We start from the raw sequence: 16,301 nt of genomic DNA on the forward strand, positions 1-16,301 counted from the left end.
CTCGTACAATTTCTAAAAACAGTTTCTTAAAGGGCCTATCAGTAGTTTGTACAAATCCACCGGGGCCCATTTTGTGTTGGTGTGGGGTAGGGGGCATGGTGGGGGAACTGATCTTTATGTAAAAAATATGGATAGCTCGTTGGGCGTTCAGTGAAGTTACGCACTGGTTTCCGATCCTTCCATTCGAATGTGGGGAGGGAGCCAATCTCAACCACTCCCATTTTTTTGTTCAAAATAACATGAGTCAGTCTAACTTAAAGTACACGAAACTTTTTTAAACAGAAATTGTTATGTAAAGTATATTTTCTTGCTATTTTAATTTCATTGAAAACAAAAATAATTATTCATTGATTGAAAAATGTACTTGCCAATTAAATGTGATATCTCTCATTACAAATCTATTGTTTTGGAGTGGATATGGCGGAAGGCAAAATGTGCGTCTAATTAACAATGATACGTATTTTTCAGCCGTCAGATGCGAAAGACGGTTATGCCGAAAGCAGACAGCAAAAGAATAAGCATTACACGCATACGCATCTTCATTGAACTGTTTTCCCCAGCGTCCCTCCTTAATTACGCCATATTCAGACCGTACGGATTATTGCACGACATCAATTTCAAAGATATATATACTCTGCTAATTATCATCTTGCGCGTCACGCGAGCAGGCCTATTAAACTATCAAAGTACCTGCTCTGTGTTAGCAAATGGAGTAGGCCTATACTCTTTTTAATATGCAAGGTACCCGGTACTGTATAATACTTGATATAAAAATGGAAGTATGAAGAAACTGAGGAGAAATTAATGCAGACATTGGGGGGGGGGGGGGTGACTCCAAAAGGTATTCCGTGGAAACGTTATTAGCTCATATAGAGATGTGAAACGTCATTTTTTGCAGGTTTTTGTTATGGTGTTCATCACACGTTGTCTCTGATCAGCTTTTTAATTGGCAACAAAAATGTAACGTGTATAGAGGATCGATCGATGATGATAATACTAATTATATTATTAATATATCAAACCACAGTGCCTATCGTTAATTTGTATCAACGCAATGCCAACATTTCGATCGTATTGGCACTTAAATCAGAGGTTCACTGAGCGGAGCGGTCATTGACATTGCCCCAGTCATTACTGATTAAAACAGTTTGAATCAGTCATGAGGTGTAAATTAGCCTACACTGGTGAGTACGCTTGGCTGTTGTTTTCTATATAGTTATTCGATACGTATATCATGGCCACATAACCAACTACAACATACTTTGTTTGAGCTTATTAAAATCTCACATTTACAAAGACTTTTGACAAGCGGCCCTTACAGCTTGAAGAAAGACACTGACATGATGGGCTGGTATATACTCGGTAGAGCGCCGGAACGGTAATCCGGAAGTCGCGGGTTCAACCCGAGTCTTGCTGTTCAAGAGGATATGATACGCGAGCAGATTCAGTGATTAATAATGCAAAACAGGCCTGCGTCTTGACCTCGAAATTCTGACCATTCAGCAGGCTTCTTCTATCCTGTTTTCCGTAACCCGTTGTTGTATTACAAAAACATGACATCAAAATTGACCAATCTACAGCTGAGTCCACATTTCCGATCGAAATGACGTCACAGTTTCTAAAGACCTCTCCGACTGAATGTCTGACATTCTCGATCCTCAGACTAGTTCAGGGTGACCGTAAGATTATTGCCAATTTCTGCTAAATGCACTTCAAAAATCTAGCAGATTTATCAAAATCGGTCAAATTCCCCAGAATTACTCGAAATACACTATAAACACTTAAAATCACATGCAGGTGTTGTAGTATTGCCCCAATTAAGGTTCAAATTACATTATAAACTATGTATAGACACAAAAAGATGTTATGAAATTATTGCGTAAATTTCAGGAAAGTGAATCTCAGCACCTAGACAAGCCAACCTGTCCCATTATGCAAGGGTCTGTTTGAAAATTTGAAGCTTTTTTTTTCAAATTTGCAATGTGTTTCTGCTCAATAACCATTCTTGCAGAATTCTGACAGAAATCTGTCAAAAAAAATTAATTCTGTCAAATATTCTGTCAAACTCGTTTTTTTAACAAAAAAATCTGTCAAAATTAGCCGAAAATCGGCTTAAACGGTCACCCTAGACTAGTTCTAGCCCCGCTACGGTTAATTTCTTTGTGTGACTTCCAAACTTTCAATTGTTAATTTTTCCAAAAGTGAAACTATAGGGGCCAGACGGATTAGAAGTTTAGAAATGCTTTGAAAAAGAGTCACGGAAACTCAAGTGCGGAAACTTGATCTAATCGATTGAATTAATTGCACTCCAAATCGCCTTGTCCATAGTTTCAATTTTCGCACGAAAAAAGCGAATTGAATCCATTTCTTGAAATAAGAGAGGTATCAGCGGCGGCGATTTGTTGTCAACACCGGGACAGTTCGAAAAGCGGAGGAGGAGGGGGGAGGGGGGCTTGGGCTTGAGCAGTGGCGAAGGGTTCTCATCGTAGGGGGCGTGTGGGGGCGCCCAAAAATGTCATCTGTGCTGAAAGGTAGACAAGGTATTTTTCCCCGGACACCCGGCCTCCGTAAAATCAAAAAAAAGGGGGGGGGGGGAGGGGCTGGACACCATCTTCTCATGGGGGCGCTGTTCAAAACATATATATATGCATGGTTATAGTTATACAATAACTGCCGCTATTTACTTTCCATGGACGTTAAAATAAACAGCCACTCGCCAAAAGAAAGCGTTTGGGAGGAAAATACGCACAAAATCTGTCTTTTTCTCCAGCTGCCAAATTTCCAGGGGTGGGGGGTGGGGGGAAGCGACTGGGGGCGCGAACTTTGGGAGGGGGGGGGGGCGTGCGCCCCCACGTCCCCCCGTAGCTACGCCGGTGCATGGGCTTGAGGGACCATCTGACTATTATATTTAAAGCTCGTCTATCGGACGCCATTCATTACGGAAGCTGCAGTCATAGATTGTTCGATTTTCGGTGCCTTGGTTGTGGCTGTTTTGAAAATGACTCAGTTATACACCACTTCTCTGTTCTCTGTTTTGAGTACACATGTTTATTCAATTCGTGGTAGTCAAGTTGTGGTAGGCCTATACAAACAATCATAATGTTGCTACATTGTTTGATCGTGCTCGATCGCACATAAGGGCTCATCATCCGTTAGGGCCCTGTCACACTTCTGCGTATCCTAATTCCTTATGAGTTGCGCATTGACATTTTTTTCATACGCAGTCGTACGCACAATACGCACCTCATATGCATCTCTATCGTTTTGTATAAGTTTTGTGTACGCAGGCATACGCATGGTACGGCCCAGTACGCCGGATAGTTTTGGGCATGCACAAAACTACGCTGCGTACGCTGTTACGCAGGTCATAAGTTATAAATACGCAACGCATCGGTCCCGCATCGGTCGAGCACGGTACGAGTACGCTATGTGTTCGTGGGGATTTAGCGGTTCATACGCGGTAATACGCTGACCTCCCGGCACGCACCCCGTCAGCATATGAGCCGCCTAAATTGGACGTATACTTGTAGCGCAGATACAACGCACGCTGAACGAACTCATAGCGAATGCCGACGTATCCTAATTCCTTATGAGTTGCGCATTGACATTTTTTTCATACGCAGTCGTACGCACGATACGCACCTCATATGCATCTCTCTCGTTTTGTGTAGGTTTTATGTACGCAGATATACGCATGGTACGGCCCAGTACGCAGATAGTTTTGGGCATGCACAAAACTACGCTGCGTACGCTGTTGCGCAGGTCATAAGTTATAAATACGCAACGCATCGGTCCCGCATCGGTCGAGTGCGTTACGAGTACGCTATGTGTTCGTGACGCGCCCCGTCAGCATGTGAGCCACCTGTATTGGACGTATACATAGCGTACTTGCAGTGCAGATGCAACGCACGCTGAACGGCGAGCGGCGGAAATGCGGCGGGAATACGCTCAGAAGTGCGTCAAGCATGCGGTCGGCATCAGTCGGGTGCGCACTGCATACTGACCTATTCGCAGCCCGAAAAATAATGTTGTACACTGCATACGCAACTCATACGCATCTCATACGCAATGGATGCGCTGATTTCGTTACTTGTACGCTAGATGTGCGTCGCACATAGGCCTAAGTCAAAGTGATCAAAACATTTCGAGGTTAATTGAGCGTACGGCTGCGTATTGAAAATTTTTGATAAGGAACTCATAAGGAATTAGGATACGCAAAGGTGTGACAGGGGCTTGAAATGACTTCCAAGTCGTTAACCCGGTATTTCACGACTGGAAAATATTAAGTTTTTTTTTGCAATGCCCTGTGTGGTTGGTCGGGTGACTGTTTAAAACATTTGGACATTGAACCCGGTAGAGTGAAGCCAGTACATGGGTTTATGTTGATGAGTAAACCCGGGAACGGGATCCTCCAATGCGGATCTATAATGATGGCGAGATAGAAAACCGAGTCCGCAGCAAATTAATCACACCGGAACAGCAAGCCGACACCACGGGGATCGGGAGACCATAAAAAAAAAACAATCGGCTCACCGAGTCTCCACACAGAGCGCCAGAAACTAAAGAGGGAACAACGCCGCACCGCACATGTACTGAATCAACTCCTATATGAAACATATTGACTTTGTTTCTCAATCAAAGTCACCAGAATATCGTCGGGATCTCGGACTTGAGGTGTTTTGCTTATACCACTTGAAAATGAAAGTGTTTACGTTCGTCATTTTCTTCCTGTGCTTGCTATTTGTGGTGGACTTGGTCGAGTGCCGTCGCCCAAGGCGCGGGAAACAAAAGAGGCGAAGACCAAAGGTAATGTGGTGGAAACTGTGTTTCTTAATTTATTGAACAGTCTGAAACATCATGCGAGTCTGAGTATGTGGCTCATCCGAATCTTTCCTCGAGTATAGGCAACACGCACACGGCCTAACATAATTGTTTTATACATCACAGGAATGTGTTGGCGTTCGATTTTATTTGGCTATATCCATTGAACGTGACAGGGAGACATGAGACTTTAGGAGTTCCGATATGAGTTCTCAAGTTCCCTGACCTTCCCCCAAATGATCAGACACGCGGATAAAAGACTGTTCCATAATGTGTTGCAGAGTTACATACATGTATAGCAGCAGGTGAGTATGTGCAGGTGTACAATTTGACCATGAATTCTTGTTGGATGTAACGAAGGAGCAATAATAAGAGCGCATGAAGGTATTAAAGGTTATGTACAATATTCGCGAACATTAAAATACGCAGCCACCAAAATTGCTACGATTGATTGTAAGTCAAGCATTAGTATCAAGCGTCCTATATAATCCTTGTGCCAGGTATTCCGTAAAATAGCGACAAAAGCAGACGTCGTATCACCTTTAAGACTGGAGGCCATATTTTGTTTAATGTATCTATGCGTTATATTAAAGTTGACAAAGCTCAAGGGAGGTGTTTTCAAGACTTAACACACCGCAAACTTGCTGCCAATTTATTTTACAAGTTGAACAATAACATTATGTTTAACTTGTGATTTATATCACCCCGACGCAAAATTCTATCTTATAATAACTTGTGATTGTCAGGAAAACATAGTATCGAAAACTCCAGAGTCGATCATATACAGGCCCTTGATTTGCACTTAAACGCTAGAACAAGAATTCATGGTCAAATTAATTTATTGACCACTGTTTTAAATTATAGCTATAATTGTTGTTTATTTCATAAGTTATTCACAAACAGGACTAGGCTCTGTATAAGCTTAGGCTTTTTTTCCTGGTTCCCCCACCTGTCACCATATATGTTTAATTGATCAAAAGTGTTGTACATGTATTAGCATTCTATTAATTTTAGTTATTGTTGTAGTAAATAATCTGTTTCATTTGCATTATATTAATTTGTGACAAATGGAAATAAAAACAATACAATACAATACAATCGCAACACAAATTGCTTGTTGACTCCGTGGACTTGGTTTACGGACTATAGACAGAGGATAAGAATTCGAAATTACCGACAAGACCCTTGGTCTTCATTTAAATGAATAAGTTTTGCTCATAAAACAGAATCATATAGCCGCAAATATTGTGAAACAAATACCAAAGCAAAAAGTGAATTTACAATTTCCCGCTGATAGAAACTATTTTGGCCGTCATTGCTAGTATTGTAAAGTAATACTCTATTTTTTGAAATATATTTTAGTGATCAATTTTAATCATAAATGTAATTGCAGAACCAAGTTGGCGCGGCGGTTTTACGTGCTTATGTGGACAACATAATGTTGCTCCTTTGATGTCTGCACTTGATCATGTGACTTGCAATGAATGCTCCGCGATGTTATCTGTGGCATTCCACGGGAACATGGCAACCATTATCACTTTGATTCTTGGCCTGCATGCGTATGCATAATGCAGTCTTGTTCAATGTGGTATGATGGATACAAATATTCTTGACAACTTCCCCAATGCACAAACATAATCATTTCCGCGTGGGGTCGTGGGGGTTTGCAATTTCCTGTCGTTGCGGTGCAGGAATAAAGCTCACGTACTTCATTAAAATACTATTCCAGAAGCGAACGTACATGCTCGTAGATACATCAAGTCATCAACACCTGAAAGGTGGAGCTTGACCCCACTTTTAATTTTCTGCAATAATTAATGAAACACCGTGCCGTGTGTTTTCTTACACTTGATACACGATGCAGTATTTTGTTTTTAAAGCGTATCAGCATGTGGACAATTCCTGCGTCATGAAAGGGATCAGTGTAATCTCCGTGACAGACCCAATTAACCATGATAGTTAATTAATGATACCGACAAATGATCTGAAACTCGTAGTCTGTTCCTTGACCATTACTATGTGATGGTTGAATAAGATTTGCAAAATATATTTTCAGGTTATGATTCACTTGTGCTCTGTCACAGACATTACGCTGGAATTGTCAGAGTACATGTATATGAAATAGCTGTGTAGAGCGTTGTAATCCTGCATAAAGTGAGTATATTAAGCTCAGACGCTTCTGTCTACCTCATATTGTGGGACAGGTAGCCGTTGATGAAACTATTCTGTGACTTGGAATAGGCTTGAGCTCAAATTAAGATGTAAAAGACATTGGATGAGTGCCGATAATAGGCTCCCTGCTGTTCACACAGCTTTTGCAGTTTTCAACTGGGACCGGGGGTTGGGTATTAGAAGAGAGATACCGACTATTTATACTAATTAGGTGTAACGTCCATGCAGTGCATTATTAAAAAGACAGTTAAACCAAGACTGTCACTGTTGTATCATGACATATTCCACTTCTTCTTTTTTTTGGGGGGGGGGGGGGTAAGTTGAAAGAAGTCGATTCAGATGACTCGTTTGCCGAGTCCCGTCACATCGTCAGCAACGTTTGCTTGAGTTTCAATAACAATACCCGTTTCCTAGCTTGAAAATACTCTTCAGCTTTTGTAATATTAAATTCCGTAACTGTCTCCGTAACTGTCTCGAAAGACCAACAACTGGTTTCACAAAACTATGGAAGCACACAAGCAAGGCATATGTAATGATATATGTCAATGAATGACGATGTCTGCTGTTGATAAGGATGCCTGATATCAAAGTAAAGCTGGCAATACTCTCGATCCACATTTCAAAATATCCCATCATGGTTGTTTCTCGAAAGTCTGATTTCAGTTGGTGTATTTTTAGAATGGTTTATGCACAATTAAAATATACCTTTGGCTTCTGTTTGTGGCAGAGCAATCACAATTCGAGCTCGGATAGGATTTCTGTAGAATGTCTAGAATCTGGAACATGCCCTATCACATGTCATCGTTAGATACACATGTATATGAAATACATCTGCGCCAACTTTGACAATTGTGAACATAAATCGTGCGGAGGTCAAGTCGGTCTTGTCAACAGGATAAAGGCGTAATTACCAGTTATACATGTATATACTTGCATGCATGCACAGGTTTACTGTTTTTGGTGTGTTTTTTACAGTTAAGGTGGACATATATGTTTACTATTAAAAGTGTATATTTGGCCGGGTGATGCTGTGTTTTTGTTCTTTCACATTACTTGAAAACTGGATGGGTTAATAAAATTGTTGACGTTAGCTGGAGAAGAGAAAACAAGACAAGGCAAGCCTAGTAAAACTGGTCCCAGAGCGCAGAAAATTGTATTGAGCCGATTCAAAATGGCTGTTTAATGGAAGTCTTGCTCTATGATCTGGTCTATGCACAAAGGGTCAAATATAGCTCATTCAGTGACGTTCCTGAGTACTCCTATACGATAGCACCGCCCGGCTCACAAGTGACAGTGAGTGATTCACTGAATCCTCTTGGACCAGCAAATATGAGAAAACTACATGACCTTTAATATTTTGACGTTTAATCCTCACGCATTACGCTGCAATAACTCTGACGATAATATTGAGCGTACTGTTATTTCTCACGTCCAAGCTGAGTACGTGACTTGCACGTATACAGGGTGACCCGGATTAAAGATTTTATTCCAAAACTCAATCAACTTTGATACATCATTGAAGCATGTCTTAAAGTAGCATGTTCTTCCACTTATCTGAAAAAATAATAATTACTGAAATTGATCCATGCCATCAGAAGTAGGCCTAATGCATGTTTTACTAATAACCCATTTTTATAGCTGGTCATGGAATGCCATTGGAATCTATTGAGCTGAGTGAGAATTACAGATTACACACAGGCATTCAAATATAAATGAGATATTATTAATTGAAATCAGGACTGAAACATTGTCTTTACGGTCGGATTTTGTGTTAGTTGAATATGAGGAGCAAGTCACCTTGTTTTCTGAAAAATTGATGGTGATATTTGTATGTTTTCCTTTGCAAGTTCTCGTTCGTTCATCGAGGTGGGAAAACATTCTCGTTATATTGTACTTAATGGGCATTCCTCAGTTCGTAGAGCGGTATATGATCAGTGGTGGACAGCCGAGTTTTGTGATCTTTTTTTTTGAAATAGACATAACTTGCGAACAGAATGCAAATGACGTGAAATTTTCACAGTTGAAAGTCAATGAGATGTACTTTATTCCTTTTTTTTTTTAAATGAAATGGAGCAAGCCCCAAATAGTAAAAAAAGAAAAAAATTCAAATTCGGTCACTTTCTTTTGTACGCACCCTGTATTTATTTGCGGACAATTTACATACCTATCCTATAGAGGCCAGTGGTATGGCAATGGGGTAATTGGTATAATCAGTGGGTGTGGTCATAGTTTCAACACAAAGATCTTTGTTCTTCGCCAGCTTTTTAACTGCATGGGCCCACGTAGGACTCACCACGGATGGGGCTAGTACTGAGAGCATGAGGGGTTTGGAGGCGTGCCCCGTTTTTACGCCCCTCTCAGGTCGAGATATTTACTTCTTTTGGGTCAGTCTTATCAGTTTTGTTGTTGGTCAAGCTATTTAGGCAACCTCTCTCTCGTTTTCTGTTCGTTGGGTTTGTAATATTCCCATCCCATCTTCGATTTCCCTCCAGCTGATTGTACCAACAACGACAAGAATTACAACACAGGCAGTCACTAGCCCATCATTGCCTTCAACTACAGTGCCATTCATTGCTGGTGAGTCAATCGTGTTTTGTTCTGTTTTTGTGAGTTTGTTCATGGTGTAAATCGAGGACATACATGTCAAACATCATGTGTAATTGAGGACATGAGTCAAATCGAGGACGTCCTCGATCAGAAAACGTGTACAAAACCAATGGAAGCTGTTGCCAAAAAAAGTTAAGGTATGAACAAAAGATCGATGATGAGGAACAATAAGAAAATCTTCGATTTAAACCATAAACAAACTGTGTGTTTGTGGGTTTGTTAAGGTGTAAATCGAGGACACACATGTGACATATCATCGAGTAATATTATTGAGGACATGAGTCAAATCGAGGACGACCTCGATTACAAAACGTGTACAAAAACCAATGACAGCTGTTGCACAAAAGTTGGAGTAAAAAGATCGATGATGAGGAACAACAGAAAATCCTCGATTTACACCATAGCATAAACAAACGTGCTGGTGCTTTCGGGAGTGTTTGAGAGTTTCCATCACTTGTTATCCACGATAATTGTGTTCTTCTGTAGTCACTCAGCCCAGCACACCGACGGATCCAGAACCAACTTCTGGGGGGGGGGGGCTCAATGAAGCTAGGGACGCGCTTTTCCCCATTTCTTTCTTCCATTTATATTTCACGAATCCAGGAAGGGATGAGTAGCATCGATTTAAAAGCAGTCGTCTTCACGGCTCTCCTGGTTGCTAATCCCCTAAATAGAACACAAAATATTTATCTTTGTTTAAATAAAATACACAAGTTGAAATTGTTAAGAAGAAAGGATTTTGTTGAATAGCGCAGACAGTCATCTTTAACCATCATCTTTTCTACTGCGTAGCCGAAGCTTGCCATCGTGTATGCGAGGGCGACTCCTTTCTCCAGGAGGATCTCTGTACTTGCGATTGTGTACAGCCGGGCTTCGCTTACAACGAACGGGCCGGAAAATGCAAAGGTAAGGCTGTGCGCCGCTGTCATTTTAGACTCCTGTGAAAATCTTGTCTCTTTCCGTTATGGCACGATATTTCGTTTACTGTGACAAAGATTGCGTGGCCAGTTTGTATCCCAGTCGAAGTTGTCAAAATAAAAAGTTTAATCTTGTCTTTTTTAAGCCCGCTGTAAAACATATACATGTTTTCAGCACGAGCAAGTTTTTTTTCCACGTGCACATCATCAAAAAGTATAGGCTGTATAGCGTGCCTCTAAATTATGCGGTTTTTGTGGGTCAGTTGAAGATGCAATTGTAGGAGTCAAAATAGAATCAGCAGAAAAAAAATACTTCTCATTTGATGTTCGGGCTCTTGAAGAATAACTTTGCCTCCATGATAAAAACTTTGAAAGAATATTATACCATTTCTTGAACCCCATTCTTCATCAGATATTGACGAGTGTGAGGACGAGTCAAATTGCCAAGGAGGAACTTGCACAAACTTGAAAGGATCCTATCAGTGCAACTGCCCCAGCGGTTACAATCTGCATGCCAATGGGAAACTCTGCCTGCCGCAACCCCACGTCATCCGTATGTATACATTGATTATGTCAACTCCCTTATGTTGATTTCCTGTAAAAACCAGAATAGAATGAAGTGAAGTATCGGTTGTGGGCTCCTTTCTTTGTATGCCACATACTTCGAATACCACATAACCAAAATCTTCACCGCCACTGCGGAAACCTTCTCATCTTAAAGGTAGGAAATGTGGCTCACGTCAGTTGTTGTGGGTAATCAATCACTCGGTCAAGTGCAGTGTGTGGTTCCGAGAATTATGTGAGTTACCTCAGAACCACTTGACTCCAGAGGTTTGGAATTTGTTTTGGTTTTACTGACGTAACTTCGTTCCGCAAGGCACGGCGCGGCGTTGGTTTTGTATCAGCGGGACACATTTGTATTTCAACTCACTGACTGTTGAAAACATAATCAAATAACAACATAGTTTGCGTGGTATCAGTTCGCGGAAAGCTGCAATAGACCATTATCATGCAGCCATTTGTTTTTCCCATTCAAATCAATGTAACTAAAGCGAGGCTGGAAGGAAAAATGGTCTATTTCCTTTTTGCAAAAAAAAAGTATCATTCATCACTGTTATTGGATACAGGGAACATGACTGAAATGGTGGCATGATATTGGGGTCTGTACTGTGTTGAGTTAATCACAAGCTAGACAGGGGGCCTGGAAACTACATTACACTAGGGGTCGCTCTTCAGGATATAGATGTATATCAATATGTATGCTCGCGCTTACATCAAAACGGCACATTTTTAAAGCTTTTGCATTTTTCAGTGCTATTGAATACATTTTGGTTGTTGAGATGTTCGAAAAATACCTCGAAATCCGCATTTTTTTCTCATCACGAAACAGTGGGGGATGATTCAATAGCCCATCCCCCCTGGTCAAAAAGTGGGGGGATATATACCCCCATCCCCCGGGATTTACGCCCCTGACCCGAAACGTATTCTTCAAAGTGAAGATATGACTGACCCTGTTAAATGATTCCGCCTGAAATGATATCATTCGGAAGAAAACATGGAAGGTGGATTAAGAAAATGTACCCGCGAGCAAATGTGTTAAACGTGCGTTAGCAACGGAATCCAGATCCAAAACAAATATGCATAAGGCCTAATGTTTCTGTTTTCTCAATGTGTATAGTATCCATTGAGCTGAAATTCAACAAGTTAGTTGTAATGCACCCTTCTTAAGATTTCAAGAACTATTTGTTTCAAACGCAAACAATGCACAACAAATGTGTTGCCATGTACTTTAACGGGTGGGCTAAACATTCGATGGCTTCGTCACTGCTTGAAATAATGCCGAAAATCGATGCCGCGTTACATGACATTGTAAACAATCGATTGTTTTCCAACTTTTTCTTCGAAACTTTAAGACATTGTGTGGGCTTTCTGTGACCAGGACCTTTGAAATATGGTTTGGAAAAATTGGCGAACTTCGGACGAAGGTGAACACTGATTTGTTTTATTTATTTATTTGACTAGCTTGCCGAGGGCTGCTCTGTTTCGATGGTGCTTCTCTTGACGAAGATAACTGTCGATGCAAGTGTGACAATCGGGGACTCATGTACGACTATTTTGAGGAAGAATGTGTCGGTAAGCGGTTTCAATGTTCTTTCTTTAAAAGCAGACACAATGGTATCCGATTTTTGACCTGGCAATACAGGGTGAGTCAAAAAACACGAAACCCAAATGTCGGGACTATTGTTTTAGTGAAGTTCTGCATATAGCACTTTCAAAATCTAGGATATGAAAGCCCAATTCATAAGCTTTCTTTTAGTACAAAAATCGTTCAAATCACTCAAGTACTTTTCATGGTATATACTTTTATACACAACCACCGGTTTAAGTTCTGTCCACGGATCACACAAAAGGTGTGCGTTCTTTCAGCAAAACGAAAACAATTCATACAGATCCCTATGTGATTTGTTTTCGTTTTGCTGAAAAGAACACTTACCTGTTTGTGATCCGTGGACAAAACTTGAAAATGGTGCTTGTGTTTAAAAGTCCGTAACTTGAAAACTACCTTAATGATTTGAATGATTTTTGTACTAAAAGAAAGCTTATGAATTGAGCTTTCATATCCCGAATTTTCAATGAGCTACATTTAGAACTTCAATAAAACAATGGTCCCGATATTTGGGTTTCGGTTTTTTTTACTCACCCTGTATACTTAAGAAAATGCAGACACAAATCTGACGAGGTGTTTTAAGAGCGCACATACAATTAAGAAACAGAAATGGGAAAAATAAACGAAGTGGAACCATGATTAAATTGATCAGTAAATTTTACCTCCTTTTTTGGGGTTATTAATATTCAGATATTAACGAATGTGCCAAGGGCGTAGACAACTGCGAGCATGTCTGTGTCAACACGATGGGTAGTTACCGTTGCCATTGTTACCAAGGTTTCAGGCTCAACTTTGACGGGGAATCATGTGACCCCATCGATCCAGGTAGGTTTGGTCCTTATTCTTAAACGAATGAGGGCGCTATTGGTGTATAAAAGACGTGAATTCAAGGTTATTGGCGTATTGTTATACATTTTGCAACAGCTCAAAAATTACTTATTATACTCTCTATTTTTTTTCGATTTAAGTAAGTTACTAAATATTGCTTACGCAAATTAAAGTTACTAAACGGCTTCAATAAAGAGATTTTCTCGTGTTCGAACGCGAACAATTGTTGTTTTGTACAGCTCTCTTAAAGTATGACCTATTCAAACTATCATATTGTGCATTTAAAGTGCTACCGGTACTACTCGAACAATTTCCAATCGGTCATCACGGTAATGGCTTCTTCGCAAAATGGACGAATATCCTGAACAATCTTTTGTGACGTTGCCTGCTTGCACACTGGCATTTTTGGTTATTTTCATCGTTGACTTTACCTAGGAATGGTTGCTCTATGTAAAGATCTTTATGCAGAGATTTCAACTATTGGTGATTTGGGTTACATTTATTTCTTTTTCAGATTGCAAGGATAAAGCAGCATTTTGTGTGCACCTGGCGAGTGCCATTGAATGCTATTATGATCCAAACACTCGCACCATGTGTCCAAAGAGCTGCCGAGTCTGCGTGGGTTAAAGACGACCGGAATTCGTGCTTTTTCGAAGGGGGTGGAAAGATAGTGACATATTTAAAGGCAACTCTTACAATAAATTGAAAATGTTCGAGGCCATGATTCCGATCCTAGCAGAATCTTTTTCAATGGCCCTGCACCTTTTTTGATTTTTTGGACAGTACAGTCAGTACGCAGTTCTAGCAGTTTATTTTGCATGTTAAAATAAGTATGAGGCCACCGGTAGCCTTTTATAAGAAACTTCATTCAGAAAAAACTTACAACCCAAACCCTTCACAACAATGAAACTATGCTGTACTTGACTGTCCATATAATGAGAGCGTCCTGCGCCCTCACCGGTGATACAAAATAAAGGTCATGGGAAAATAGAGGGGGTGATGTATGTTGCCTATATAAAAGAAAGTAATACGGATTTTCGCAGCCTACAACACTTTGATCGTAATCTTAAGCTTAGGGATTATGAGTATTTATTAATAACTATATTTATTCTTTTGACAAAATGTACCTATCCCACTGATCTCCATGTAACAAAATCTGGATAACCCATTCTTGGGCGTCGCTAGGATGGGGCAAGGGGTGCACCTGCCCCCCCCCCCCCGGAAAGCCCCCCCCCCCCCCCCCCCACCAGAAAAAAAAGGGAGAGAGGGAAATAAAAAAGGAAAAGGAATAGGAGAGATTCGAAGTGAAGATATTGCTGGTAATTTTATGTATATTTAGCAATATGAACCACCGAAAGGACCGTTATACGCGTTTTCGTACATAAATACGTATATAAACGTTTATGAACAGCGCCTCCAAGTGTCAAATCATGTTCCGTCCCCCCTCCCCCTTCGATTTCCCCCCCCCCCCCCCCCCCCCCCCAGCTATAGATTGGGCAACGAGCTAGCCAGATTTTTACTTGGAGATCGGTGACTTATTCTCGGGCAACCCAAACTTCTCTTTTTATGTACATACTTTGTATTCACTACTATTCATTATTTATTATATAAGAATAACAATTTATTCATAACTTTTCCTTGTAGTAATCGTCTGCTTTAAATATTTAATGGTATGAATTCTGATTTAAATTTTGCAATTAAAATATCGTCCACTTTTACTCTGATTTTATTGCAAGGAAATTTAAGCTTGATAATGCAACACCGTACGTTCTGTCCAGCTTTATTAAAATATATTGTGAAAAGCTGAGCAGTTCAGTGACAAATAAATCAAAATTATTTAGAACCGTCACATATCATGTTTTTTATAACCTTTCACTCATTACCAAATACAGCCAGCATGTACATATACGGAAGCTTTTGCTGAGTGATGGGTTGGTACCCCTACACTTATAAAATGGTGTATGCGAAGGGCTAGGAGGTATATGGCGCCATAAATAGCGTTCGCTATTGTCAAATTATGTCAACCCCCCCCCCCCCCCCCCCCCCGCATTTTGCGGCGGTATGGTTATACTGAGGGAGAAAAAGTCCGTATCAGGCAATCAGCAAATGTGTGGTGATTCCCCCGCCCACCACCACCACCACGACACACTCACCCTAACCCCACCCTATTCAATTTTGTCTGGCGACGCCCGTGATATAATTTGAAGCTAAATGTCATCGCAGGTGGACAATCGATCGTATTTTTCACGGTAAAAGAGATGCTTAATGAACCGAAGTCCTACCTGCATCAGCAAGTCATGGATACCTCCAGGCGCGGATTCAGAGAGAGGTGGTTTTTTTTTTTTTTGGGGGGGGGGTTCACCCCCCTTCAGCTATTTGGGGGGGGGGGGTAGTAATATACTGGTAGTAATGTCCGCCTGTGCACAACTTCGGACAGCCTCAGCTGGGTTACGGGGTACTTGTACACTAGGCCTATTCTGTAATATATGTAGTGTTAACGATGGTCGGATTTTAACAACGCCCGCATTGCAAATATGGTACGAGCCCCCCCCCCCCCTCAACCTATTGATTTTACCCTCCCTCAACCTATTGATTTTACGGAGACCAAGTGTCTACATTTCAGCATTGATTTGCTGATGACCCCCCGCCAAAAAAAACCCACACACACACAATTCTGGTTCCGCCCCTGACCTCGCGTCCTATAATGCACCAGGCACTATAAATTTAAACTAACTGCAGCCTCGATAATAAGTAATGTTGTTTCGCGATAAAATGTTCTCCGAAGATGT

General features: G+C 40.9%; 1 protein-coding gene across 1 annotated transcript; it reads left to right on the forward strand.

Annotated features, from left to right (window-relative positions):
* Positions 1–4,308: 4,308 nt before the first annotated feature.
* Positions 4,309–14,276, forward strand: LOC119743562 (latent-transforming growth factor beta-binding protein 1-like). Its single transcript, XM_038219984.1, has 7 exons — positions 4,309–4,806; positions 9,486–9,570; positions 10,393–10,506; positions 10,930–11,070; positions 12,540–12,650; positions 13,375–13,509; positions 14,027–14,276. Exons 1-7 carry the CDS (start codon positions 4,609–4,611, stop codon positions 14,137–14,139), a joined length of 897 nt encoding a protein of 298 aa, XP_038075912.1. The 5' UTR covers positions 4,309–4,608; the 3' UTR covers positions 14,140–14,276.
* The last annotated feature ends 2,025 nt before the right edge of the window (positions 14,277–16,301 follow it).

This window comes from Patiria miniata, unplaced genomic scaffold, assembly GCF_015706575.1.
Source record: "Patiria miniata isolate m_02_andy unplaced genomic scaffold, ASM1570657v1 HiC_scaffold_6, whole genome shotgun sequence".
NCBI classification, from domain to species: domain Eukaryota; kingdom Metazoa; phylum Echinodermata; class Asteroidea; order Valvatida; family Asterinidae; genus Patiria; species Patiria miniata.

Excerpts from the sequence above, each read along its gene's own strand:
- LOC119743562 (XM_038219984.1), top strand. The coding sequence starts at position 4,609 with ATGAAACATATTGACTTTGTTTCTCAATCAAAGTCACCAGAATATCGT. Across the intron at positions 11,071-12,539 it reads GCCGCAACCCCACGTCATCC|CTTGCCGAGGGCTGCTCTGT; the intron begins GTATGTATACAT and ends TTATTTGACTAG. Across the intron at positions 13,510-14,026 it reads ATGTGACCCCATCGATCCAG|ATTGCAAGGATAAAGCAGCA; the intron begins GTAGGTTTGGTC and ends TTTCTTTTTCAG.